The sequence below is a fragment of the Pongo abelii genome, chromosome 8, assembly GCF_028885655.2.
Source record: "Pongo abelii isolate AG06213 chromosome 8, NHGRI_mPonAbe1-v2.0_pri, whole genome shotgun sequence".
Lineage (NCBI taxonomy): Eukaryota > Metazoa > Chordata > Mammalia > Primates > Hominidae > Pongo > Pongo abelii.
The window spans coordinates 16975356-17002368 of record NC_071993.2 but is presented as its reverse complement, the minus strand read 5'-3'; the positions used below and the strand labels follow the sequence as shown (position 1 = coordinate 17002368).

General features: G+C 39.1%; 1 protein-coding gene across 2 annotated transcripts in view; it reads left to right on the top strand.

The window, feature by feature from the left end:
- Positions 1-27013, top strand: part of CUBN (cubilin) — a 307275-nt gene that overhangs the window by 239587 nt on the left and 40675 nt on the right. For both annotated transcript variants that reach the window (XM_054522000.1, XM_024254068.2), the window contains 5 exons: positions 2576-2732; positions 4537-4686; positions 16035-16235; positions 18631-18760; positions 23291-23508. In XM_054522000.1, coding sequence (XP_054377975.1) covers positions 2576-2732; positions 4537-4686; positions 16035-16235; positions 18631-18760; positions 23291-23508 — 856 coding nt within the window. The remainder of the gene's footprint in view (positions 1-2575; positions 2733-4536; positions 4687-16034; positions 16236-18630; positions 18761-23290; positions 23509-27013) is intronic.

Here is a 27013-nt window from a genome sequence, read left to right as displayed (position 1 = left end):
TTAAGTAACATTTTGTAGGTTCAATATAATTTTGATGAGTCCTCTGTCATATAGCCAATGAAATGAGTTCTTGATAGGCAAGGCAGAAATGAATATTGAATAACTCTTTACCATCGTCATCACCATTATCATCATTATTATTAAACTTATGTTCCTAGGCCAAAAGGTAGAGATGTCAGATCTATAATTAATGACTTCAGAAAAGTATAAGCACTTAAGCATTCTTGGATTCCTTCATTAAAGAACTTGAGGCTCTTTACTAAGTTTTAGCCCTTCTTACTTTGCCTGTTTAGTAATGTTTGTAAAAATATAGTATATGGCCCAGGCATGGTGGCTTATGCCTGTAATCCCAGCACTTTTGGAGGCCAAGGCAGGCAGACCACTTGAGTCTAGGAGTTTGAGACCAGCCTGGGCAACACGGTAAAACCCCATCTCTACAAAAAAATACAAAAAACTAGCCAGACATGGTTACACGCACCTGTAGTCCCAGCTACTTGGGAGGCTGAGGTGGGAAGATCACCTGAGTCCAGAAGGTCGAGGCTGCAGTGAGCTGTGATTGTGCCACTGTGCTCCAGCCTGAGTGAGAGTGAGACCCCGTCTCAAAAAATATATATATATAAAATATATATACAGATTATCTATTAATAAATTGTGTTTATAATTTTATGAAATGTGGATAAAAAACTGCCATATACTGTTTCCTTGGATAGATTATTAGGGGGAAATCTAATTAGAGGTCATTAAGTAAAATTGAGTTGTGCATTTTTTTCCTGACATTTTTATTGATCTTAGGCATTTGGCAGAATATCTGCAATTTTGTTCTCAGTAGGTCCAGCGCCAGGCACCTCCCTTATCTAATAAATGGTTAATATAATTTGTCTTCAGTAGGTTGACTAGCAGCTGGATACCCAGTGCTTAAAAATCAATTGAAACGATATGGCTTTAAAGAGCTGAGAATTATTAAACCAATGCTATGAATCAGTGCTATTTCACATCTCTTCCTATGGACTGATTTCCCAATAGAAATGTTTTTAATGACTTGGTGTTTTATTGCTCTGAGTGAGGAATATCCTTGAAAAAAGATGTATTTGGAATGAGTAATTTTGTATCATTCCATGTGAAAAAAATGTTGAATAGTCAAGTAAGATTAATACACACCCAATTACATCCTTGACTGAGATAATTCTCTGTTGGGAGAGAGGTTGTCTTGTGCACTGTAGGATGGTTAGGAATAGTCCTGGCCCCTGCCCACTAGATACTACCCATCACACCACATGTGACAATAGAAAAATGACTCCAAACCTTGCCAGAGGTCCCAAAATTGCTCCTAGTTGAGACCTCTGAACTAGGATGAGCTTCTCTGGTTAATATGTTTAATGTTTTTTTTTCCCCAAGTTATGTATATTCATTACCTAATATGCATACTTTCCTTGAGTGACTCAATATTGTAGATAACCATGATCTCTCAACTGAACTAGGGCAAAACCTACCTGACTGTTTTCCGGCATCCCTTCTGACTCCTATTTTCCAAATTGTAATGTTTTCCAAAAACCAAGCTGCCTGGTGTCTCCTTGCTGTATTCAGGACAGTGGCCCGAGTCTCTAACGTGTCCTGCAGCCCCTTCTGCAGCCTTCCTCACCCCTTCCTCCTTGGTTTTCTCTCTGTTCTCTGAACTAGCTGTGGCCCTTCCTGCGATCAGGGTTCCCTCGGCACAGGCTCACTTCTCCCAATTAGGTAAAGCCACCAATTATATATTCTCAACAGCCCCATCATAATGCCTTGTTTATAGCTGGAATTTTGCATGTAAATTTATGATTCTGTGATTCATGTCTCTGTTTTTCCCTGGACTGATAAGAATTGGTTTGATTTGGAATTTTGGTGCTCACCATTTATTTCCCAGCAACTGTTTTTTTGCATGAGTATATAAATTCAGTCATTCGAGGTGGCCAGACCAATTAAGTGACAGCCTAGGTCTACTTGGAAGTTGCCAACCGAATCTTTGGTGAATAGCACACACTGACTGGATGTCAGCTTTTCATCAAAATGGACCCTACAATTCCACACAGCCAAGAAGTGTTCTGATTTATTCCAGTTCATGCTGATTATACGTATACTTGGAATTCATGCTCGCTTTCTTCATGCACCACAATGTGCCTCTTGCTTGCTGGTGTTGTCCAGCTGCGACCACAATTTGCTATCTTCCCAGGAGCAGGGCTGAGTTCCACCTGGCTGCTCCGTCTCCCTCAGCACCCGGGAAGCTCGGCTAGGTCAGGGCAACTAGAAGTTATGAGGAAACCGAACAGTGATCCAGGAAGCTGTATTTTTAAAAAATCATCACCCAGCTATGCAAAAAGGAACGCCATCTCCTTAGAGAACTCAAGAATGGGACATGCTATTTTAAAAGCAGCTTTAAAAAAATTATCCTCAAAAGAAAATACTACAGATTTGTCCGTGTTTTGTTTACTCTTATGCTTAGTTCTGTATACGTGTGAGTGCCATTATTCTGAAACCTAAGTGCCTTAAAATATTGATGGGAAACCGTTGAGCATTAAAGTTCTGTGTATGTCCCTGCTAGGTGTGGGCAGGAACTGAGGAGGTCGACAAAGCCCTGCTAGCCACCGGCTGTGGGAACGTGGCTCCGGGTCCCGTTATCACACCAAGTAACACATTCACTGCCGTCTTCCAGTCTCAGGAGGCGCCAGCTCAGGGCTTCTCCGCGTCCTTTGTTAGCCGTAAGTAGCCCTAAGAACCAAACCCAGAGGTCTTTGAGGGAGTGTGGTTGTCACAGGCAGGCAGGGTTGGCTAAACCTGGGGGTCTAGGGGAGGAGCATGGGGGTCTACGGGGAGGATGAGTCACCTAATCCCGAGAAGACACCTTTCTTCCAAATAGCAGCGAGAACAGAACTGAATTGAGAAGTGATATAAAAGCCATGCGGGGCACTAGCCAATGTCTAGAAATAAGCCTGGCACCCAGAGTGGGCTGATATCGGGCAGAAGCGCAGGTGGCTAGTTCGTTAGCAAACAACCAGTGTGGCTGGCCTGTGGCACCTTGACCACAAAATCCCTTGGGGGGCTTGAAACACATGCAGATTCCTGAGCCTCACTCCAGGCCCGTCTGAATTCAGAATTTCCATGAGCGAGGTCTTTCATGTTTTTTTTTTTTGAGACGGAGTCTCACTCTGTTGCCAGGCTGGAGTGCAGTGGTGCAATCTCGGCTCACTGCAACCTCTACCTCCTGGGTTCATGCCATTCTCCTGCAACGTCCACCTCCTGGGTTCAAGCTATTCTCCTGCCTTAGCCTGCCGAGTAGCTGGGACTACAGGCGTGCGCCACCATGCCCAGCTAATTTTTTTTTTTTTTTTTGTATTTTTAGTAGAGACGGGGTTTCACCATGTTGGCCAGGATGGTCTCGATCTCTTGACCTCATGAACCGCCCGCCTCGGCCTCCCAAAGTGCTGGCATAAGCCACCGTGCCCGGCCGGTCTTGCATGTTTTAACTGTCATCCAGAGGGTTCTCATGCTCAGCCAACTTTGGGAGCCAGTTTCTTTGGGAATGTTCTTTCCTAATTTTGATTAGGAAGGATGGATCTCCTTTTCTAGCTACTGTACACTATTAGATTCTTGGGAAATGTAGCAGTATTCAAGTCAGAGAAGCAATGGTGTGTGCCTGTTGGCTGAGTTAAATCAAGTGTAGCCACTCATGGCAAACCACTGTTTAGGGAAAAGTTTGAGGAAAGGAATTAGAGGAAGTAATACAATAGACAGGTTTTTCAGACTGAATCAGAGAGTGCTGGAAAGGAAGTACTGAACGGCAACCCCAGACCAAATCTTAGGTCTGCATGTGGTCCACTGTGTAATTGTACACGTGTGTACTTCTGTGTGTTTTAATGTCAATTTAAAAGGGTAGAGATATTTTCATGCTTGGTAGATCAGAGAGTGAAGTGGATTAACTAGTCAATGGTTATATGAAAACAAATCATTTTAGTGGTGAAAAGATATTTCTTTTTGTTTCGAAAAACAGGTATGCATGTAAGAATTTGATAAGAGTTGGGATTAATAAATCCAGCTAGTTTTAAAAAGCAACCATTGTTTTGGCTAGATTACAATGGTAATGAAAATAGCAGTTTTCTAATAATAAGACATTTTAAAAACATTAATTGTGTAAAGTACTAATCAGGTGCAAATTATTTTTTATCCATTTTATTTCTTTATCTACATGAACCATATTCGATCTTTGCTCATTTGTCCTTTCTTAATATCTTAATATTAAGGGATTTGCAGTAGATTTGTGGTAATATTTTGAGGACTCAGTCCATAAAACTCTGCAGCATTTTCTAAAAATATATAATGTTCTTATTATGCACATATGTATGTTTTTAAATCAGAGCTTTATTCTCTTCGTTCTTGATTCTTCCATTTGGAATATCTCAGGGAACTATGTCTATAGATAATTTAGGAAAATGCCCCTTTCCTTCACTGACAAAATAGATACATGAGAAAAAAGTGGTCTGATGATGACTTTTTGTTCCCACATAGGATGTGGAAGTAATTTCACTGGCCCTTCAGGTTACATCATTTCTCCAAATTACCCAAAACAATATGACAACAACATGAATTGTGCCTATGTCATAGAGGCTAATCCTCTGTCAGTGGTCCTCTTGACTTTTGTGTCCTTCCACTTAGAAGGTAAGTTTATTCTTTTAAAAAAATTACTTTTAGTTGACAAACAAAAATTGTATATTTATGGTGTACAACATGTTTTGACATATGTACATGTTGTAGAGTGGCTAAATCCAGTTAATTAACATGTCCACTCACTCACATATGTACCACTTTTTGTAGGGAGAGCATTTAAAATCTCTCTTAGCAATTTTTAAGTATTCGGCAAGTAATCAAGTATTTCAGGTATTCAACCTTGTTATTAGCTGTTGGCACCATGTTGTACAGCAGATCTCCTGAACTTATTCCTCCTAGCTGAAATTTTGTATCCTGTGACCAGCATATCCTAAATCTCCACTCCCACATACCCTACCAGCCTCTGATAACCAACATTCTACTCTCTGCTTCTATGAGTTCAACATTTTTAGAGTCCACATGCGAGTGAGATCATGCAATATTTGCCTTTCTGTGTGTAGCTTATTTCACTTAGCGTAATGTCCTCCAGGTTCATCCATGTTGTCACGAATGACAAGATTTTATTCTTTTTTAAGGCCAAAGAGTATTCCATTGTGAATATCTACCACATTTTCTTTATCCATTCATTCACTGATGGACACTCAGATCCATTCCATGTCTTGGCCATTATGAATCATGCTGCAATGAACACGACAGTACAGATAATCTCTTGGACATGCTGATTAGATTTCCTTTGGATCTATGCCCAGAAGTGAACTTGCTGGATCATATGGTAGTTCTATTTTTAATGTTTTGGGAAACTGCCATGCATTTTTCCATAACGGCTGCACTAATTTACATTCCCATCAAGAGTGTACAAGGAAGAGTTCCCTTTTCTCCACATCCTTGCCAAAACTTATCTCTTGTCTTTTGATAATAGCCTTGGAAGATAAGTTTATTCTTAAGTAAACTCTAATTGGTCCTTCAGAAATGAATGAGGAGTAAGTAGAGGCAGAAGTCTAAAACTCATCATTTAAAGAAAATATTGAAAATATGTTACAGAGTAGATTTAATGTAAACGTGATTAAAATTTCATCCAATTTTTAAAGAATACAAGTATTATTCTATGTATTCCATCTAGAAGTAAAACAATAGTGAAAGAACTTTAACAACACAAATATTGCATAAATTGCTTAAAGAAAATAAGTCTGAAACGTTTCATGTTAACATAGTTTTTAATTAATCCACTTGTATTTAAAGTTTATACACATACATGTGCACACGCACACCCACATTCATGCACACACCATTAACCAAACCAGTGAGAGAAACTGTCTTATTGAGTCAACACAGGTGTTCGACAAATATTGAATGAGTGAGTAAATTAAAATTAATATAGGCTGGGCGCAGTGGCTCATGCCTGTAATCCCAGCACTTTGGGAGGCCAAGGTGGGCAAATCACCTGAGGTCGGGATTTCGAGACCAGCCTGACCAACATGGAGAAACCCTGTCCCTACTAAAAATACAAAATTAGCCAGGTGTGGTGGCACATCAGCTATTCGGGAGGCTGAGGCAGGAGAATCGCTTGAACCCAGGAGGCAGAAGTTGCAGTGAGCCAAGATCACGCCATTTCACTCCAGCCTGGCCAGCAAGAGCGAAACTCTGTCTCAAAAAATAATAATAATAATATATGTGCCCTGCTTTTAGTAAATACTACCATTGGGTGTTCTTTCTTCTGCTCCATCTCGGTCATCTTCATCTTCTCAGTCCTGACTCTTCAGTGCCTGACTTCCTGGCCACAAGTGCCCGCTGTATTCATTCTCCCACTCTAGGGAATGGGCCGTTGGCAGAGGGAGCAGTAGAGATGCCAATTTGGGCTGGGCTTTGACTGACAATAGACACAACTTGGTGTTTAATGGAGGCTTTGACACAGTGGAAAGGAAATTCCTTCAAATAGACGGATATTTTCAACCACTCATAACCATATTAATTTTCTTTTTACGTATCAGCTTTCTATTTCTAAACCACAATTTATCTGCAGATTTGTCAAGCTACCTCGGTATATTCGAGGTTTCTTACTCTTGGGTTAGTCTCTCATGGCAGTGAAAAGTTACACTTTGCAAAATGTTCTATAGCATTCAACATCTGGGAAATGTGTGGTTTATAAAAATGACATGTCAGAACTCATAAATGGATAAATTTAACAAAGCTTGTCTCATTTAATCCTTTTTCCTATGACCTCACTACCTTTTCATACATCTCTGCAGTTGTAATTTTTAGCACATGTGTTTGCTTAAAACAATGCCAAGTGTAAATCAATGTATGTCACTGTAAAAACGGAATATAAAGTAAAGTGTCATCTTTTCAGCATTTGCTAGCACAAAATCCCAGTACCATAAAAAGATGCCCATGATATATGAAGGCTTGAGGGAGGGTAAAATATTTTGTATAAGATGATCCAATTTTCTTTTTAAAATAACATGTTTGTGAATAAAATCTATAAGGCTATTAACCAGTACATTAAGAGTTGTCACCACTGTGTGATAGATTTATTCGAGATGCTTATTTTCTTCTTTATGACTTTTATGTTATTTTTATAATTAGGACAATTATTTTAATAGCAGGGGAACAACATGTGGCTTGGATTTTGTGTTTGTGGTCATTAAGTTAAATAAACAGTGCATCTCACAAGACCATATCATTCAGACTAAGAAAGGAGACTCTAGTAATTGTACTATAAAGCCACAGAAAGCACTGCTGATACCAGTGGTATATGTATTATTATAAGAGACTATATAGTGACCTGAGACAGCTCCCTGAGTTCAGTTGATCAGGTGAGATAAAGGGGAGCAACTCTGGAATATCTCAGTGTAGTACAGGGAAAGTGAGCACAGCATTTAGGATGGATCTTAATGCCAGGTCAGCCACTTACTGCTATTGAAGTGGCTTTGTGCAAATTACTTCACTTTTATTTCTGATACTTACTTATATATATAGCACTTTGCTATATGTGTGTGTGTGTCTAGTATATATATGTATATATGTATAATAGTAGTTCTGAAAGTCAGATAATGTTAGATTGATTTCTGCTTCCGCTAATGGAATCAGTCTTCACTCAGTTGAAGACTGATTCTTTTCTAAGATGATATCCTTATGACAATGCCTTGGTCATTTCCAGTGTTTAAGTGTTCAGCATTTTCAAACTGCTGCCTGAGTAATTTCTGGCTACAGATTCATCGAATTATGATGATTCCCCAAAACGGTGACATTAATCAAATTTATTTTATAATTAGGTCCTTATCCTTAACAATATCAATGCTGACATTTATTGAATACCGTCACCAAGCTAGAGATTCTCTAGCTACAGTAAAAGTAACCTTTCACCAGCCCTTCTAAAGCGAACCTGAGGGATTCACGTGCAATATATCGTGATGAAACTGAGAATTGCTCTCAAGGAAGGTCATAGCTTTATTGAAGGAGCCTTGGCCTTTCTAGCTGCTATAGGCACTTGGAACTGTTTCTGAGAGACTCTGTTCAAATGGCTAAGCATTTCTGAGCCCAGGATCCCAGCAGAGCCAGTGTTGACTTAGGTGGTGATGAAGGTTCTAGATCTGTCATCTTGGTGGGCCATTAGCACAGAAGGTGGGATTGGCAAGGAAAAGATGTGGTATCCCAGACTACAAAATACTGTGAGGAAACATACTTGTCCCTATATGGCGTCTACTAAACATTGACAACTGCTTAGGGAAGGTTTTACTATGAAGGGAAAAATACAGATTGTTGAACCACAAGCAACTCTTAGGTTACAAAGGCTCAGTGACCTACTTTCTGCTTACCACAAAGTAAGTTGCTCCAAGTTTAATGCTGGTCTAAATTTCTCTAACTTTCTCATTATTTTTACATTTCCAATACTAGACATTCCATGAACTACAGACCATTGATGTTTGTCCTCATTTTGGAATCTGGTATTATTAAGTAACTGCTTATTTTATTTTCCCAAATATTAAACAGTCCAAAATTTTGTGTTCTCATTATTCATGTGGCCAACTAGATGCCCTCAATCTGCTACAAAAAAGAAAAAAATTATAGATCCAGTTTTCTTACTTCATAGATAAAGAACTTCATGAGGCAAAATGAAGCAAGCCAGCGCCTTCTAAACCTTGATTATTCTTTCATTAAAATTGGATAGTAGGCCGGGCATGGTGGCTCACGCCTGTAATCCCAGCACTTTGGGAGGCCGAGGTGGGAGGATCACGAGGTCAGGGGGTCGAGAACATCCTGGCTAACATGGTGAAACCCCGTCTCTACTAAACAAAATACAAAAAATTAGCCAGGCATGGTGGCGGGCGCCTGTAGTCCCAGCTACTTGGGAAGCTGAGGCAGGAGAATGGCGTGAACCTGGGAGGCGGAGCTTGCAGTGAGCCAAGATTGCATCACTGCCCTCCGGCCTGGACCACAGAGCAAGACTCTGTCTCAAAATAAATAAATAAATAAATAAAATTTAAAAAATAAAAAAAAAAATTGGATAGTAACATTAATTCACCTTGGTGATAATGAGGAATTTAGAAATTCTCAATTTAAAAATTCTACATGCAGTAAACTGTAAACTCAGTGTTTCTCAGATCTAGTAATTCTTGACAAGCATTGGAGGGTGGAGCAGCACTTAGCTCATGAGATGGAAGCACCAAAGGGACAAATGACTTTGCTTGTTGTCCTCTAGAGATGGCTTCAAAGCCCCAACGGAAGTGGGCCCAGATTCACACCTAATATTTGACTAAATTCTCTTGGATTAACGGAAGTCCCAGTTTATGGGTTATACCTAATAGAAAGCTTAAAGAAAAAAAGTAAAAAAAAAATTTACTTTTAGATTTTTCTTTTTGACTTTTTTTCGCCATCAAGAAGCACAATAAATGAGCTTTGTCAGTTTTCTTTATTTCCTTCTATTTAAATTTTTTAAAAACTGATATTGCTCAACTACTGTTTCTTCTCTTTGCTTTCTCAGTTGTTTCTAAAGAACTCAGAATGTGGTCGCATTCCACATTACTTTAGAAAAAAGTGGGCAGTGGTCCTTTTGAAATGTTTCCTATTGATATTTTATTCAATTGGCAAAGCCCTGGAGCAGATGGTGTCGTTTCTGTGAAATCCCTTGTTTGCCTGTGTTACACTCCAATTTGCTTTAATTTGTTTGGCCTTCGTGCACAATGGAACTTAGCTGTGTACTAGTACATGCTTCCTCCTCCTCTGAAGCATGCCTCCATAGAGAAGACCAGTCTCCCAGCTACTCAGGGTAAAGTTAACAAGACAGATGACAGGTCTCAGTCACTGCTGCCTGGTAATTCGTGTGTCTCTGCCTAGAACCCATTTCTTTCTTCCTTCCTTCCTTCCTTCCTTCCTTCCTTCCTTCTTCTCTTCCTTCCTTCCTTTCTCTTTCTTTCTTCCTCCTTTCTTTTCCTTTCCTTTCCTTTCTTTCCTTTTCCTTCCTTCTCTTCTTTTCTTCACAGAGGCTTGCCCTGTTGCCCAGGCTGGACTACAGTGGTGCAATCTCGGCTCACTGCAACCTCCGCTTCTCAGGTTCAGGCAATTCTCGTGGCTCAGCCTCCCAAGTAGCTGGGATTACAGGCACCAGACACCATACCCAGCTAATTATTGCATTTTTACTAGAGATGGGGTTTCACCTTGTTGGCCAGGCTGGTCTCAAACTCCTGACCTCAAGTGATCTGGCTGCCTCAGCCTCCCAAAGTGTTGGGATTACAGGCATGAGCCACTGTGCCTGGCCCCTAGAACCCATTTCTATTTCCTGAAAATACTTGATCTTATCTACAACATGGAAATATCCCAAACAAAGGGTCTTCCCCTCATCTCTAGTCGTCTTTAGTGTCTCTGCCCATGCCCTCCCCCCACTTTGGAGAAAAATTGTGTTCCGACTCTAAATCCCACAAGTTAATTCTATTTGTGGAATTTCTCATCCTTAGTTTTCCTTCAGTTCTCTCATAGTTCTTAGAACTATGATGAAGTTTGGAATTAGACGTTGCCAAGTAATAAATCCCGGAAAAATAGAACAAAAAATTAAATTTTACCGCATGGCATAGAGCCTTGCCCATTTCAAACAATGAATATGTTTTAAAGTTTTTAGGAAGGATGGAAAATAGTCATAAAAACAAATAATAGGGGACAGTTTTGCAGCTCAGAGATTTCAGTAGTAAATGTCTATCAAGTCACTTGTTGAAAATAGAGTTAACAATTACTGAGCTCCCGATCCCATGATGTGGACTCTAGTCCACAGAGAAAGTATTGTTCAATTTCAGGGTGCTTCTCTTCCTCACAAGTTTGCATACGTCTGATCAAATGCTGCCTCTTGGTCATAAACTTTGATATCCATCTTGCTCCTTGAAGAAGTTTTTCCAAACCTCAACTAAGTTTCCTTCTCTTCCTAGAAGACAATCACCCCGATTATGAGAGTTTTGTGTATGTTTTGATTATACATGCAATTGGCTCTTCCAATAATGATGAGAAAGTGTTTAATATAATTATTTTCTGATGCCTTTAGTCTGTCACCAAGCACCTTCTTACTGAAGAATCAGGCTGATATTTTTGATCTAATGCAGTGATGGGATATATAAAACTTTACAATATGATATATGTGTGTAAAGTACTTAATGCCTAGTGACACACATGTCCATTTTCTTGCATATTACTTTGTTCATGTTAATTTTTGATATTTTCTTAGACTTTAGCTAATTTTACCAGCTTCTAATATTATGTACATGTTTGATTTCTTTTGGAGAGAATTTGAAAGGGCATAACATCCTACCTTAAAGAAATTACTACTAGAAAGGATACAAGAATGTTTTAATCCATGAAATAAGTTGCCAGATATTATAACTTCTACATTTCACTGAATTAGGCTTTGAGAAGCAGACTGTCTTACATAATTTGTTTAGTTAGTTGATATTCTATTGCCATCTACAAAAAATCTAAAATCCCTTCTCAACTTCCTCTGCATTTCCCCAACAAACTTCCTTGTTGTTCAATGTAGACATTTAATAAATTGTTGATGAGTTTTGATTATGTCTCGTACCACTGCCATTTCATGAATGAACTTTCTGTATTTCAACTAGTTCCTTTAATCAACTATTTGTCAACATAATCAAGTATAAGTGACACTATACGTTATGTTTCACAGCCTTTTCACTGTTTTCTAAGACAACTGCCACTGTGATCATCTATATCATTAACCCACAACTTAACAACTAACTCTTTAATACTTAACACATGCATAGCAGCCTATTTGATCAAATGTGGGACCAAGATTTCAATCCAGCATCAGCAATTTTTCCCTACATTCTGTGATTTTGGTTTTATAACTTGAAATATTGTTGCTAAATAATTTCTATAACTAATGCACAATTGTTTTACTCTCAAACCCATCTACTTTGAATTTTTTTAAATTCCATTGGAGATTTTGATGTCTTAAAGACAAATACTGAGGTTATAACTAAGGTACATAATTTGGCAATATTCAAACCATGAATCTGAGTTTAATTTATTTCTTTTTTTGTCCTCTTTTTCCACATCATATTGCTTCTAATTACATGAAAAGGCCATTGAAGTTCAGTCTTTCACTCTTTCAACTTATAGATTTGTGCCCAATTAGAAATATTTCTATTCCAGCATTTTCAAAATAAGGGAATTCTTTGAGATTAATTTAAAAATGTATATCTTGAATTGATACCTCAAGATTTCTGCAGGCTGAATAGAAACTTAGCGAAGGAGCTGAATGTATTCTTAAAATGATTTAAGAATGTGTGGTAACTCTTTAATGCACAGATATACTTTTTAAAAGTATTTGTCAAGATTCTTTGAATGGCAAATTATCTTCAAAAGTTAGCTTAGATACAAAGTAGGGTTTATAAGAAGGATACTGGGTGATTTCATCTCATCAAAGGAAGGGCTTCTAGAACAAAGGAAACCAGGGACAAGAATCTGTCAGCATACTCTCTCTTCCCCACTCTTTTTGCTGCTTTCTGCACAACAACTTCTTTTTCCCTTATGGCAGCCTGGCTTCCTTAATGTGTCAGGAAACATGGCTGCAGACATTTTTTAAGTTTAGTATCTTTGGCTCCTACCATTGACTCTTACTCAGTTGCAGTTTGGACACATCTGATTGGCCTGGATTGGGTCTGATGCCATGCCTTGCCATTGATTGACTGGAATTATCAATCAATCAATCAATCAATCAACCGTGGTCAGGATGGTGGGGTTGTATAAACAATAGCAACGGTGACTCTAATCATAAAAATATCTACCATATCTATTAGGAGGTTTTATGGCGCAATTAACAGGAAATGTGATTCAACCTGGTTTAAACACAAAGGAGCAATTCGTTGGTTTTTAATTCTGGAAGGTTTCAAAGTTAGGTGTGCCTCAAATCTCTCAATTCAGCATTTTAATTATGTCATCAAATATTCAACTGTTTCTGTTTTTACTTTGTGTTACTCCAGTGTGAGCCTCATCCTAAGGCTGGCTCCTCTCATTGCTGTAGGGGTGCTGCTCTCACAGTGGGTACTCCTCACCCACATCAGAAAGAGAGATGGCTTCTACCCCGTGGTATGCTAGAGTTGGGTTGCACCATCTTGCAAGAGTCAATTTTGCTCATCTATTCCTATTCTGCATTTAATGACTTGTTGTTAATAGCTTGAAATTGGCTATCGTGGGAGTATTTATATGATAGAAATTGGCAAATGCCACAAATCTCTCAGAGAGTTGGTTGTTATATTTACCAGCATACTACTGCCTCTATTCCAACTTCCAAATGTCAAACAAGGGTGTTGAAATTCACCTTTATTGGATTGGATTGGGTCACACACTCACCTTTGAACCAAGGTCTATGGCCAGGGGACTTGAAATTATAAAGTAAGTGTGCATAATGATTTTGTCAGCATGCTCTTATAGGAAGAGTATTCTAACAGCAAACAGCAAACAGGATGTCTGATTTCAGAGTCCACTGTGCCATAGTATGTGCTTACATAAAATAATATAGTTTTGGTCATTCCCAATGGGGCATTTGTAAGTAAGTAAATTTTGTGTGTTGGGGTAATGTGGATCATTAGATATATTTTCAAGTTAGCATCGCCGTGAAATAAAAGTATTTTGTTCTTCTGGTTTGTAAATGAAAATGGGAAAATATTTCACATTGTTAATCATCAGAGCAATTAAAATTAAATATCACAATGAAGTTTCATTTCACATGCACCAGAATGGCTAAAATTAAAAAGACTGACAATGTCAAATGTTGGCATCCCTGCAGAGCACTGGAAGTCACACACATCCCTGGTGAGAATGTATACTGATGTAACTACTATGAGATATAGTTTGGCAGTTTCTTATAAAATTAAATACATACCTAATTTGGGGGCTAATAATTTCACTCCCAGTTATATACCCAAAGGAACTGAAAGCATATGCCCACACAAAATCTCATACATGAATGTTCATAGCAGCATTATCCATAATAGCCAAAAGGTGGAAATAAACCAAATGTCTGTCAACTGATGAACAGATAAACAAAATATGCTATCGCTATAAAAAGGAATATATTCAGCCATAAAGAGGGATGATATACTGACACATGCTAAACATGGATGGTCCTCAAAAACTTACATTAAGTGAAAGAAGCCAGCCACAAAAGGTCACATATTGCATGATTTTATTTATGTGAAATGTCCAGCATAGACAAATCCATAGAGGCAGAAAGTAGTTTAGTAATTGTGTAGGGTGGGAGACCATATATAGAAAGAATGATACTGGAGTGATTGTTAATGGGCATACCATTTGCCTATGGGCAATGAAAACGTAGAATTGGGAAGAATGTCAGATGCCAAAGATGCTGTGGGAGAGTAAGTCGGCAACACTCGTCTAGGGATCATTTGATAACCTGAAAAAGAATCTTACCTTAGTGCCAGTATCTAACTTCTAAAAACTTATTCTGATGAAATGATGAAAAACTTCCTCAAATATTTGTGTACAGGAATGTTTGTTTCAGCAATATTTTTATTTACAGAAAAGTGGAGAATGTAGAATTTCAAGCAATAGGGGATTGATGGAACGTGGGATGGCACATCTATATGTTGGAATTTGATATAGGCATTAATATATTATGTTGGTGCAAAAGTTATTGCGTTTTTGTTTTTTTTCCTTTCCTTTCATAATAATATAATGTTTTATTTTATCTGAGATGGAGTCTTGCTCTGTCGCCCAGGCTGGAGTGAAGTGGCGCAATCTCAGCTCACTGTAACCTCTGCCTTCCAGGTTCAAGCGATTCTGCCTCAGCCTCCTGAGTAGCTGGGACTACAGGCACGCACCACCACATCTGACTAATTTTTGTATTTTTAGTAGAGACAGGGTTTTGCCATGTTGCCCAGACTGGCCTCGAATTCCTGAACTCAGGTGATCCGCCCGCCTCGGCCTCCCAAAGTGCTGGGATTATAGGCATGAGCCACCATGCCTGGCCCTAATATAATGTTTTAGAAGAATATTTAATCACATACAAATGCACGATGGATGTAATTTCATATTGATACAAATTAGGTTACCATATGGGTGTCATTTCATATTAATACAAATTAGGTATGATCCAAGTTAATATTTTAACAGTATGTGTTCACCTACAAAAATCACTGGATATGTTGTAGTGGACAAATATCTTTTTAATTTCTTGTTTATTTTGTTTTATATTTTTCTTTGGGGGATGGTAGGCTGGTGCATATATTCACATTATAATTAGCAAATGAAACAACAATATATATTTTATAGTCCTTAAACACTAATAGTGTTTGTGTGAACATCTAAAATGGTTGTTCAATGAACATTAAGGAGTTTCTAATGATATCTCCATGATAGGAGTCCCTTATCTGGACATAAGCTTGGAGCAAGTTTTCTCAGTAGCAGCGCTATTGACATGTTGGGCTAGGTAGTTTTTTGTGGGTCCCAGAGGGTCCGGGGTGTAGGGGCTGCCCTGTGTATAGCAGCATCTTCAGCAGCATCCCTGTTCTCCACTCCACTCTACAGTGTGACAGCAAAAATGCCTTCAGATAGTGCCAGGTGTTCTTGGGGAGGCAACACGGTCCCCAGTTTACAGTCACTGAGTTAAAGGAACCATTATCTAAAGAAAGGAAATTCTGAATTGTTTCAAGGTGGAATGTGTCTATTGTGAAGTCCTACCTGTTTTCTCATACCTGTGCTTGTTTTGTAGTTAGAGTAAACATCGTTTCAACAGGAAACTAAGTTAAATATCTCTCGTTTCTCATTTTAATTTTTATAGCAATTGCATTAATCATCATCACATTTTTGTTTTTACGTTTATGGCATTAATTGTTTGTGTTGGTTCTGATCATAATGTGGTTGTTCCATGCCTTTTCCAGCTCGTTCTGCTGTGACGGGAAGCTGTGTCAACGATGGCGTGCACATTATCAGAGGTTACAGCGTCGCCTCCACCCCATTTGCTACTGTGTGTGGGGATGAGATGCCAGCTCCCCTCACCATCGCCGGGCCGGTTCTGCTTAACTTCTACTCCAACGAGCAAATCACAGACTTCGGATTCAAGTTTTCCTATAGGATAATCTGTGAGTAGCCATAATGACAGAGTTTGGAATTTTCTTCTTTTCTGAGTAATGTATACAAGGAGTTTTCACTGTGATTCATACAGCACTAACTTGAAGATTCAGAGAATTTAAGGGACAAAAATTGTCAATGAGGTTCGTGGTTAAAAATATATATATACACATTTTTTCTTAAAAAGAAGAGGACCTTTTTCAGGAACTTTGACTAGAACTACTCTGAAAATCAAATGAAGAATTGACATTTGTTTTGTGATTTAATTTAAATAAATACTACTGCTATTTTTTTGTTTTTCTTACCTTACACAAGGTTGCCTGTTAGTCCAAATTATCCAGATGCCTGTTTTGTTTCCCCAAGTCATTTTGCTAATACAAAAATTAATATTTTATATATTTAGAAGAAATATAAGAGAATGTCTTTACAATCTGATAGGAAAGACTTTTTTAAAACACTATGCACAAAGCACAAGCCCTAATGGAAAAGACTGATATATTCAATTATGCTATAATTTACAACTTCTCTGCATCAAAGGCAAAGAGAAAAGAGGAGCAACAGACTGGACAGAGGTATTTGTTGCTACCCAGAAAATTCTAAGCTTGCATTTCCCGATCTTGAATAGTCTTTTCCCCTCCTGCCTGGTTAGTTTGCTGACAATATTTATGCACTATCTAATAGACATCTCAGCTACAGTCAAACTGGCACACAAATCTTGTAACATCTTTCTTGAGTCTGTTTCATCTTTGCTCCACCAAACCCATTGCTAAAGGTAGAAAGTTAAATAGTTTCTCTTGGAATAAATTACTGTTTCCGTCCCCAGAGAAGACTAAAAACATGTATTTACTTCTGAAAAGGGCCTCCATAATTTGTTCACATTAACTGCTATCTGCATCCTGACTCCCACAGTTTGTAAAGTATGATTACGTATGGCTGTGTAGCTCTATTGGCTCAAGCAGAATAGAACCACACAATTAACATTTCCTCTCCCGTCGTCTTGTTGAATAAAGAGAACGATGGATTTGTTTTATTCTTTTGGCACAACTGCTGCTTTGGAGAGGTAAACTCCTGCTTTATATTCTTCTTCTCTTTAATCTCTCATTTTCCTACAAGGAAGTAGTCAAGATTCAATATATTCTAGTATAAGAATCCCACTTAAAGAGTGTCGTTGATGTTAAGACTTCAAATGCTGATATTGTGCAAAGATGGGAGTTATTTAGGCCTTGATAAACTTCCAGAGACCGCGTAATTGTGTATCAAGTGAAAAGGAGAGATTGCTACCCTTATCTGACATGTAATTCACTTTTACAGATGGACGCAGGGTTCTGAACACACAAGTACTTACAGGCACATAGAGAAGAGTGCTCCCTGCAAGGTGGGCTCAGCTGAGGCAAAAACAGTAAAGAAATAAAGTGCCTGACATGGCAGCCCCAATTTGTGCCTCATTTCTGAGGATGTAAAGTGGAACGTGTCCATTGATAGTGTATAAACCATGGAAATACTTCAAAATGCGTTAACCCCATTATAATTTTAGAATCATAAATATACATAGATAGGTCTTTCCACTGCATTGAGAGTGATCATCAGGAGGTACAATCTGATCCTCATATGTAAACCCAAGCAAAAACAATCATTTTATATTGTGGATAAGAGGGCTTTATTACATTTTTATGTCTGTTGTTTTATTGACTAATGGGTCTAGCTCAAGGCTCTAAGCTGTTAATTGCTGGAATCCTGGAGAGGAATGGGCCTGGCCTCCTCCTGCTTGTTGAGGATTGAGGATCAGTGATATTAATACAAACTGGGGCAAGTTTAGTCCTTACCAGTCTCACAACTGACTGCAAATCCACCAGACTGGAGAGCTATGCATTTGAGCCCACAGAAGGAACTAAACTGGAAAGTTCCAAAAATGATTTCCAGTAGTTTACCTTATAATATTCTGTCCCTGACAGAAGAGACATGGATCTCTATTATTTCAGATTTCCATATCACAGTCTTTCCTAGATCTGTATGCCCAGAACATCATTCTGGCCACCTTTTCCATACTTCATTACTTTTGTCATCCCTCTCTCAACCTGTCAATGAAATACAGCGAAGTGATGGTGAAATGTTCCTTCTCGTCATTCTCACTCTGGCCATTAATTTGACTCAGACTGACTCCTTTCCAAGATGTGCCTTTCAATATTCTTCCCTATTTCTACTCTCTTGCTGTCTTTCATTTTCCTTCCTAGTGGAAAAATCAGAATTATGTGTAAACACAATGAAGGGAGATGTAAGTCACTTTAAGAAAAATAATTATTACCTCTCTTAGGGAAAAATGTACAATAGTATAGAATCTCTTAAAATCATTTTTCCATGCTGGGACTAATCATTGTTCTCTTCATATTCCCTTGTCTTCTGTCGCAGCCTGTGGTGGTGTGTTCAATTTCTCTTCTGGAATCATCACGAGTCCTGCCTATTCATACACGGACTACCCAAATGATATGCACTGTCTGTATACCATCACCGTTAGTGATGACAAAGTGATCGAGCTCAAGTACGTAAGACAAATTGGCTTTGTTAAGAAAATCCTTTCAGCATTATTTATAGAAGAGCCATTCCTTTATTGATGGAGAGCACTCATTCTCATCGGCAGTCTGAAGGGAAATCTACACGGAGGAGTGACATTCCTAGATGATAGTTCAACCTGGGAAATGACACTCCCCTTCTCCACACAAGCCGGTAGTAACTAAGGGCGAAAAACAAGCACTCACCAGTTAAAACAGTCGTTATAATTTCCCAACAATTGTGAAGGAGCATCATAAAATGGATTGTCAGGGTATAATAAGCCCATCTTGAAATCAAAGGAGAGAGGAAGGGCAAGAGAAAGCAGTTGCCGTGTGTTGGGTATTTATTATACACAAAGAACTTTGATTCACACTTGCCATAATTATCTCATTGTATTCTTAAAACAGTCATATGAGGTATATATAGATTCTAGATTGGGAATTGTATGGATTATTCCCATTTCACTGACGGCGAAACTGAGGCTCAGAAGGATCAAATCGCTTTCCAAAAGTAACACACACATAAAGAGTCGAAATGTGTGTTCATGCCAGGCTTCCTCCAAACACCACGTCCTCAATCTTTCCCAATACTGTCTCTCAAAGGATACCTTTTCTTTTTTCTTTTTCTTTTCTTTTTTTTTTTTTTTTTTTGAGAGAAGGTCTCACTTTGTCACCCAGGCTGGAGTGTAGTGGCACAACCTTGGCTCACTGCAACCTCTGCCTCCCAAGTTCAAGAGATTCTCCTACCTCAGCCTCCCAAGTAGCTGGGATTATAGGCAGGCGCCACCATGCCCTGCTCAGTTTTGTATTTCTGGTAGTGACGGGGTTTCACCATGTTGGCCAGGCTGGTCTCAAACTCCTGACCTCAAGTGATCATTCCACCTCGGCCTCCCAAAGTGCTGGGATTACAGGCATGAGCCACCGCACCCAGCCTCAAAGGACACATTTTCTAACTACTTGAGAAATCTATTTTTATTTCTGTGTCAGAACACCTCTAAACTGATGCTATGAGAGATGGCTTGCGTCAATGGTCAATTTTCACCCCAGTCTTACCTATTCCCAACAAGACTGATGAGGGCGATGCAACCTCCCACTCTCCAGAATGATAAAGTTCAAGACTGTGTTCACCTGACAGCCTATTTCAGTGATATACGTACAGCATGTGGTGGGAAACTCTGAACGGTAATATAGTTTATGGTCATGTAGGACTTTCCATATAGAAGCCTGATGGGCTAAGACCACACCTACCTACCTACCTACCTCCCCTCTATTTGTCTGTGATCATTTTCTACCCTAAAGATTCTTTACTCCCTGCAGTTTACTTCTAGAGGCCTCATGTATCAGTTGGCTCTCCAAGTGAACAAGAGACGTCTTGATAAAAGACATCTCTCATCAAGCCTGATTTGGTTCCTGTATCAGGCGTTCTATAGGCTGGACCTCAAAGAAAACTGCAGCTCTTACCTGGACTATTTGTAGGAAAACAGAGTGTCCTTTAGGTCCTGGGGACAAAAGAACAGAAACTGTCAGATGGCCAGGAGCAGGAGGTCTGTGAAGTACGCCTGCACAGGCGTGGAAGTGTAAGGGGGAGCCTTTTGCTACTGTGACTCACTATTTGTTTCTCATATGTGTAAGGTCGATTATTGCCTTGTTCTGTTCAGGTTGCTTTAACAAATACCATAAACTGGATGGCTTATAAACAACAAAAGGCTGCAAAAGTCCAAGGTCAACACAGATTCGTTGTCTGGTGAGCTCCTGTTTTCTGGCTCATAGAAGGCACCTTCTTGCTGTGTCTTCATGAGCTGGAAGGGCCTCTTATAAAACACTAATCCCATTTGTGAGGGGTCCTCCCCCATGATCTAATCACCTCCCATAGGCCCCACTTCCTATACCATTAGCTTAGGGAACATATGAATTTAGGGGAACACAAACATTCCAACCATGGTATACATACCAACTCATAGAGGTATGTTATATATTCTCTCTCTCTTCTCTATCTCTACCTATATATGTATGTATATAATCTAAATATATGTTTTCGGTTTTCAGCCTGGATCCTGGAGCTCACCATAATCAAATTTACATCTGCATGTTTATTTTATTTTATTTTACTTATTTATTTATTTGAGACTAGCTCTCACTCTGTCACCCAGGCTGGAGTGCAGTGGCGTGATCTCAACTCACTGCAACCTCCACCTCCTCGGTTCAAGTGATTCTCCCACCTTAGCCTCCCGAGTAGCTGGGACTACAGGTGTGTGCCACCAGCCTGGGTAATTTTTTTTTGTGTGTATATATATATATATATATTTAGTAGAGATGGAGTTTTGCCATGTTGGCCAGGCTGATCTTGAATCCCTGACCTCAAGTGGTCCACCTGACTCGGCCTCCCAAAGTGCTGGGATTACAGGTGTGAGCCGCCGCACCCAGCCTACATCTGCAGGTTTAGAAAATTATTTATTGTGCACTGAGAGCCTACATTCTATGAAACAGATAGGATTCTAGGTATGGTAGAAGATGCAGACATTAATAAAAGGCTCTCAAAAGATTCTGGCTACGCAAGCTTTTCTGTCAATGGGCTTTTCAGATCTCTTCTGTGCTCTCCTGGGAAAATGATGTAAAATAAAAAGCCAAAGCAGATTTAAGTCCTCTTAGAAACTCAGATTTTATCTCTCTTTGTGGATTCTTGTTGTGGAAAATAAATGTGTTGTCTGTAGAGAATTAAAATGAATACAGTGTTGTTGGAAATTATCTAGCTATTGTTCTTCCCTGATCTTTTACAATAACATTAAATGTTAAATGTGGTAAAAGAAAATCAATACGGTTTTCATCCGTTCCTCATCATCAGTCTGAAAACCTTCAACCAACCAAAACCTTTTAGAAAAAAAATTAACAATTTTTTTTCTCAAGGCTGTTCAAAGGAAGCATTTATTATATATTTTATATATAAATATATATTATTTAGTATATATTTTCAAAATTATTCCATATTATGAGTTGTTTGTTAGAGCTACTGCCAAAATAAATTGAAAATGCAGGCTGGGCATGGTGTCCCATGCCTGTAATCCCAGCACAGGGAGGCCGGGGCAGGCGGGTCACCTGAGGTCAGAAGTTCAAGATCAGCCTGGCCAACTAGCAGAAACCTCATCTCTACTAAAAAATACATATATAATTTAAAAAAGTAGCCAGGCATGGTGGTGGACACCTGTAACCCCAGCTACTCGGGAGGCTGAGGCAAGAGAATCACTTGAACCAGGGAGGCGGAGGTTGCAGTGAGCCGAGATTGCGCCACTGCACTCCAGCCTGGGCGACAGAGTGAGACTCTGTCTCAAAAAAAAAGAAAAAAAGAAAAAGCAGAAGAACCTACAAAAATGAGGACAGGATATCAAATATTATTTTTTTAAACAAGTTTTAAAAATAAGCTATAATAAACCCACCATAAAACTCTAAAGTAAATCCATGTAAGAAGCCTTGCTTGTTCAGGAACTCTAGAAATCGTTATTTAAAATCACAAAGAATAAGGCCTAAATTAAACACTGTATAAGACAGAGAAAAGTTAGGGATGCATCTGTCAGGATAGGTTATGCTCATAGTAACAAACAACTCCACCTCACAGCAGCTTAACTCAACAAGTTTATTTCTCTTTCTAACGAGCATGTTCAGTGTGGCCTGGCATGGAAGCTGTGCTCATCGTGGTCATCCAACAACCCAGGCTGATGGAAGCTTCATTTTTACATTTGCTTCCATGATCATCACTGCAGTGAGAAGGCAGTGGGCAAAGCAAGTAGTCGTTTGTAAAACTTCTTCCGTAAAGTAGTTATGTATCCCTTCTGCTTACATTTCTGTGGTCAAAGCAACTCCTAGGAGCCATGTCAAGCCTCAAAGTGTGCACCTAGGGCAATCCTACCAGTGCTGGGGAGGCAGAGAGTTGGGACCATGTGCAGGAGTGTCAGCCACCACCTCAGAGATCTTAAATGTGAATTTCCTGTTCTTCACCTGACCTTAATATAAACTTCATTTTAAAAGAGGAAAATGAGACGGTGAGGAGAATGGAGCTGTGATTCTAAATCCAGCATTTCTTCTATTATATTAACATGCTTCCCGTAAGTTCTACTTTGTCTCATAAAATAACAAGGGAAGAGTAAATATGGTATTTTTAATGAGACCTAAAAAACTAAAGTATTGCTGGGATAATCAATATCAGTTCAACTTGTCAAAAGTTGATCTCAGATGGACTTTAATATGCCCTAGACTGTGAATTCCTTGAAATGTAAGACTGTATCTTACTCACCTTGACATCCCCAGCTGCTGTCACAGTTTTTGGTATATTGTAATTACTAAAAACAAATTTGGCTAAACTTTTGAACTGATCAGTAAAGTACTGTTTGATTTCTAATATTTCCTATCAAGTGAGTTTTGAATGCTCTACTGGTAGTTTTTTCCTTTTCATTTTTTGCAAGAGCTAAAGCTACAATTTAATAGAAGTCCAGATGGAAACATCAGTATTAACAAGGTACATTTCACAGGTTCAGTGATTTTGATGTGGTTCCCTCCACCTCCTGCTCCCATGATTACCTGGCAATTTACGATGGTGCCAATACCAGCGATCCCCTTCTTGGCAAATTCTGCGGTTCCAAGCGCCCACCAAATGTGAAGAGCAGCAGTAACAGTATGCTCCTGGTGTTCAAGACAGATTCATTTCAGACAGCAAAAGGCTGGAAGATATCTTTCCGGCAGACATTGGGTAAGAATTCTGGACTTGTAAATCTATTTTTCAGGACTGTTACCTTTCTGCTTTATTTAATTCCTCCCCGCCCCCCAACCTGACTATGGTTGCTTTTCCTTGAAGCTTAGAAGAATATGGCATGTAAGGGCTTGGTTTTAAAAATTATGTATGACATATTTTAATGTTGTAAAAAAATCACTCAACAAATGTACCCAGCACTTTGGGAGGTCGAGGCGGGTGGATCACCTGAGGTCAGGAGTTCAAGACCAGCCTGGCCAACATGGTGAAACCCCATCTCTACAAAAATACAAAAATTAGCTGGGCATGGTGGTGTGTGCCTGTAATCCCAGCTACGCAGGAGGCTGAGGTGGGAGAATTGCTTGAACCCAGGAGATGGAGGTTGCAGTGAGCCAAAATCATACCATTGCACTCTAGCCTGGGTGACAGAGTGAGGCTCTGTCTCAAAAAAAAAAAAAAAAAAAAAAAGGATCACTTTGGTAGCACAGTGGAGGAAGGCTAGAAGAACCTACAACATGGGAAGGAAGAAGCTTATGATAGAAATCTGGATGGGAAGTGTCAAAGCCTTGAACGGACCCAGAGGGGAAAGAGATAAAGGGAAGGGCAGAAATCTGAGAGATGGAAGGCAGAATACGTTGGAAGCGCAGTGTTTGGACTCTGATGATATTTTAATGAGGACATGAATTGAGGATGACTTTCTATAGGTAATTTGTTGGATGGTGGTGGCTTAGGAGACTAAGATTTAAGGGAGAAATGTTATATTTAATTTGGAGTATTTTAAGTTGGAAGACCTGTCTAAATGGAGCTGTCTAGTTGGAAGCTGATGCTTTAGAAGGAATTTGGACTGGAGAGGGTGATGTAGGGGGGGTAGGTAAAGTTAGGTGAGAGGATAAACTGAAAATATGCCCCAGATTACTCCCACTGCATGTGAGAAATAAATTATCCACATCAAACACTGCCTGTGAGAAATACCCAGATCAAATTAACTCAGAACTTTGAATAATTTAAAATAAAAGGTAGTTAATCAATTACCTGTTTGACTATTCTAACAGCATCAGTGACACAGTCTAAGATCATTAATATTCGACTCTGGAAAGTGTTTTGATCCTTTTCCTTTTGAATATAGATGTGATTAATGTTCTAAAAATGCACAACTCTCCAAACAAATCTCATACTCTGTGAAGACTCAGAAAAATCCAGGCAGTTTTCTGTAATAATAACCCTGATTCACTTTTCAAACTTTCTCTTTCTCCCATAGTATGGATAAACTTCATTTCTCTGATGCAAAACAGAGTTTACCTTCAACTTCTTGATATTGGGCATGTGAATTTTTCCATGCAGTACTTGAGGAAAGCAATTAGACATTGTGTTTTGAAGGCTTCCCGGTAAACCACACACCCCAAGACAAATTGTATCAGAAAATCCCTTTGCCACCTCCCCTACTTAGCTGTCTCCACAGTAACTTGAAGGCAAGTCTCATGGGCAGTCAAAGAGTGTTGCCCTAACAGAATTGTGTAAGTGAAGTAGCATACAAAAGCCAGAAGGCTATTTTGAAAGAAAAAGTAATTTTCCTGTGGAGATTTTTTTTTGCACAAAAAAGGGATATATTCTTGCCTTTAGCACAGACTTTGGACCAAATGTCCTATGTCTGCATTTGCTTTGCTACCTTTCAAGTTGTTTTTCTTTTTCCTAATATATTCTCCCAAGAAAATGGTAATTGTTGTGTTAACACTCTCCTCACTGCTATTACCTGCATGAAGCTTCTCAAGTGAGCCAGGGTTCCCTAGCCTCATTAAATTACTATGTCTTTCCAAGTCACAAAGAAGACATTTTTAGACCTATTGTGATTTAACAGAAGGAAAAGTCTTACACTGTCAGAAGCATTGTCTACGCATGAGTCATTGAACTATTACAGTCACTTACTGTTTTCCTCTGGCTACAGTTAGAGAAAAGGTTTAAGTGGAGAATGTAGAAACGGAATTCCTTGCCAGCATTGTGTTACCCCTGTATTTCATGAAGATGATTTTTACCTCTTTTTCATCTGCATAGATGCCATCAGCCACTTGGAAATACTTTAAAAGTCATTGTAACTACTCTTTGATGGTAATGTTTAAATGAAAACCTAAGTATTATGATTTTGCATTTTGGTTTTTGTTGTTTGTAGTGAGGAGAGGGGGAAGCAACAATAAGAATAGCTTTGACTGTAAGGTTTATAGAGTCTTTTAGTTATAGCTCTGGATGAAAACAAACTTGGCTAATAGGATGCCCCTTTTACCTCCAACTCATTTATGTCAAACAACCCTGTCTTTCCCCTGAAGAGAGGGAAAGCAACTTTGTGGACCAGATAGTGGATTTTCATTTGCAAAGCTGTTTGTTCAGCCTGGAAAACAATATCTTCACTTGGTAATTAATTGATGTAAAGAGAAGACCATTTTAGTCTATGACATTTCTGTTTCGATCTTAACTAAAACACTAAGTAAGGTTTTGCAGATTTGCTATTTAGATTATACGCTTGGCAATGTTTTACGTACATCTGCTTCAATTTTTCAGGATGAAGAGATTGGCTTATATAATTATGTGACTATTAGGTTAATTTTGCCTTGTGCATTTGTTATATTTGTATTGCTAGTGAGTCACAGCAAATTTGGGGGAACTATCCCTAGTTGCTATTTACTAAATATGTAGTGAAATTGGGTCTCCTTTCTCCTCGGAACTTCTGCTGCTGGAGGCCCATGTGCACGGATGTGGGGTAAGGAGAAAGCATATTTGGCAAGCAGGAGCAGATCTCTAACTGCAATGGAAATGTGCCTGCTTGTCTCCCCCATGTGCTCCAACGCTATATGAATAATTGATCCTGAATGGCTGACAACCAGCAAAATGATCACACTGGGCTGCAGCAATCTGTGAAACTGAAATAATCTGCAAATCGGAGCATTTTTCTTAACCGAGTTCATAGTTTGCATCAGATTGTCAATGGCTTCTATGCTCCTACAAAGTTTAAAAAGCTGTTGGTTCTGTGGATTTGGCTAAGTGGGCATGGCCTGTAGGCAGAACGGATGCTTTTAAGTACCTTCTGTTCTGTTAACTTCGGCTAGTTTAGTTGCTGCCCCTTCCTTTACCAGCAGGGTCAGCTCCAGCCTTGACTCTGCTTATGTGTGTCCCGCACAAAGCACTTCACACTTGCAAACGTGTTTTTAACCATCAGAGCCTCCAGTTCTTCTTCCTGAGGGGGTCTCATACCAGAGAGTTGCTTGGTCTATTCACAATATGCACGTCACACTACACACCAAACTTCTACACACAGAGTTAGATCAGGGGCTTTCAGTAAACTTATTTATTTACTGTGCAGTACCATCGTTGTTTCATTTTTTTTTCTAAAATGATGTATTCTATAACACTTCAGCAAAACTTCAGTGTAGAAAATGGAACTTGGCTCTATTAGATGGGAGGTCTGGAGGCATTTCAATTAATGAGTTGCCAAGGAGAGACTGAGGGGTGTCCCCTG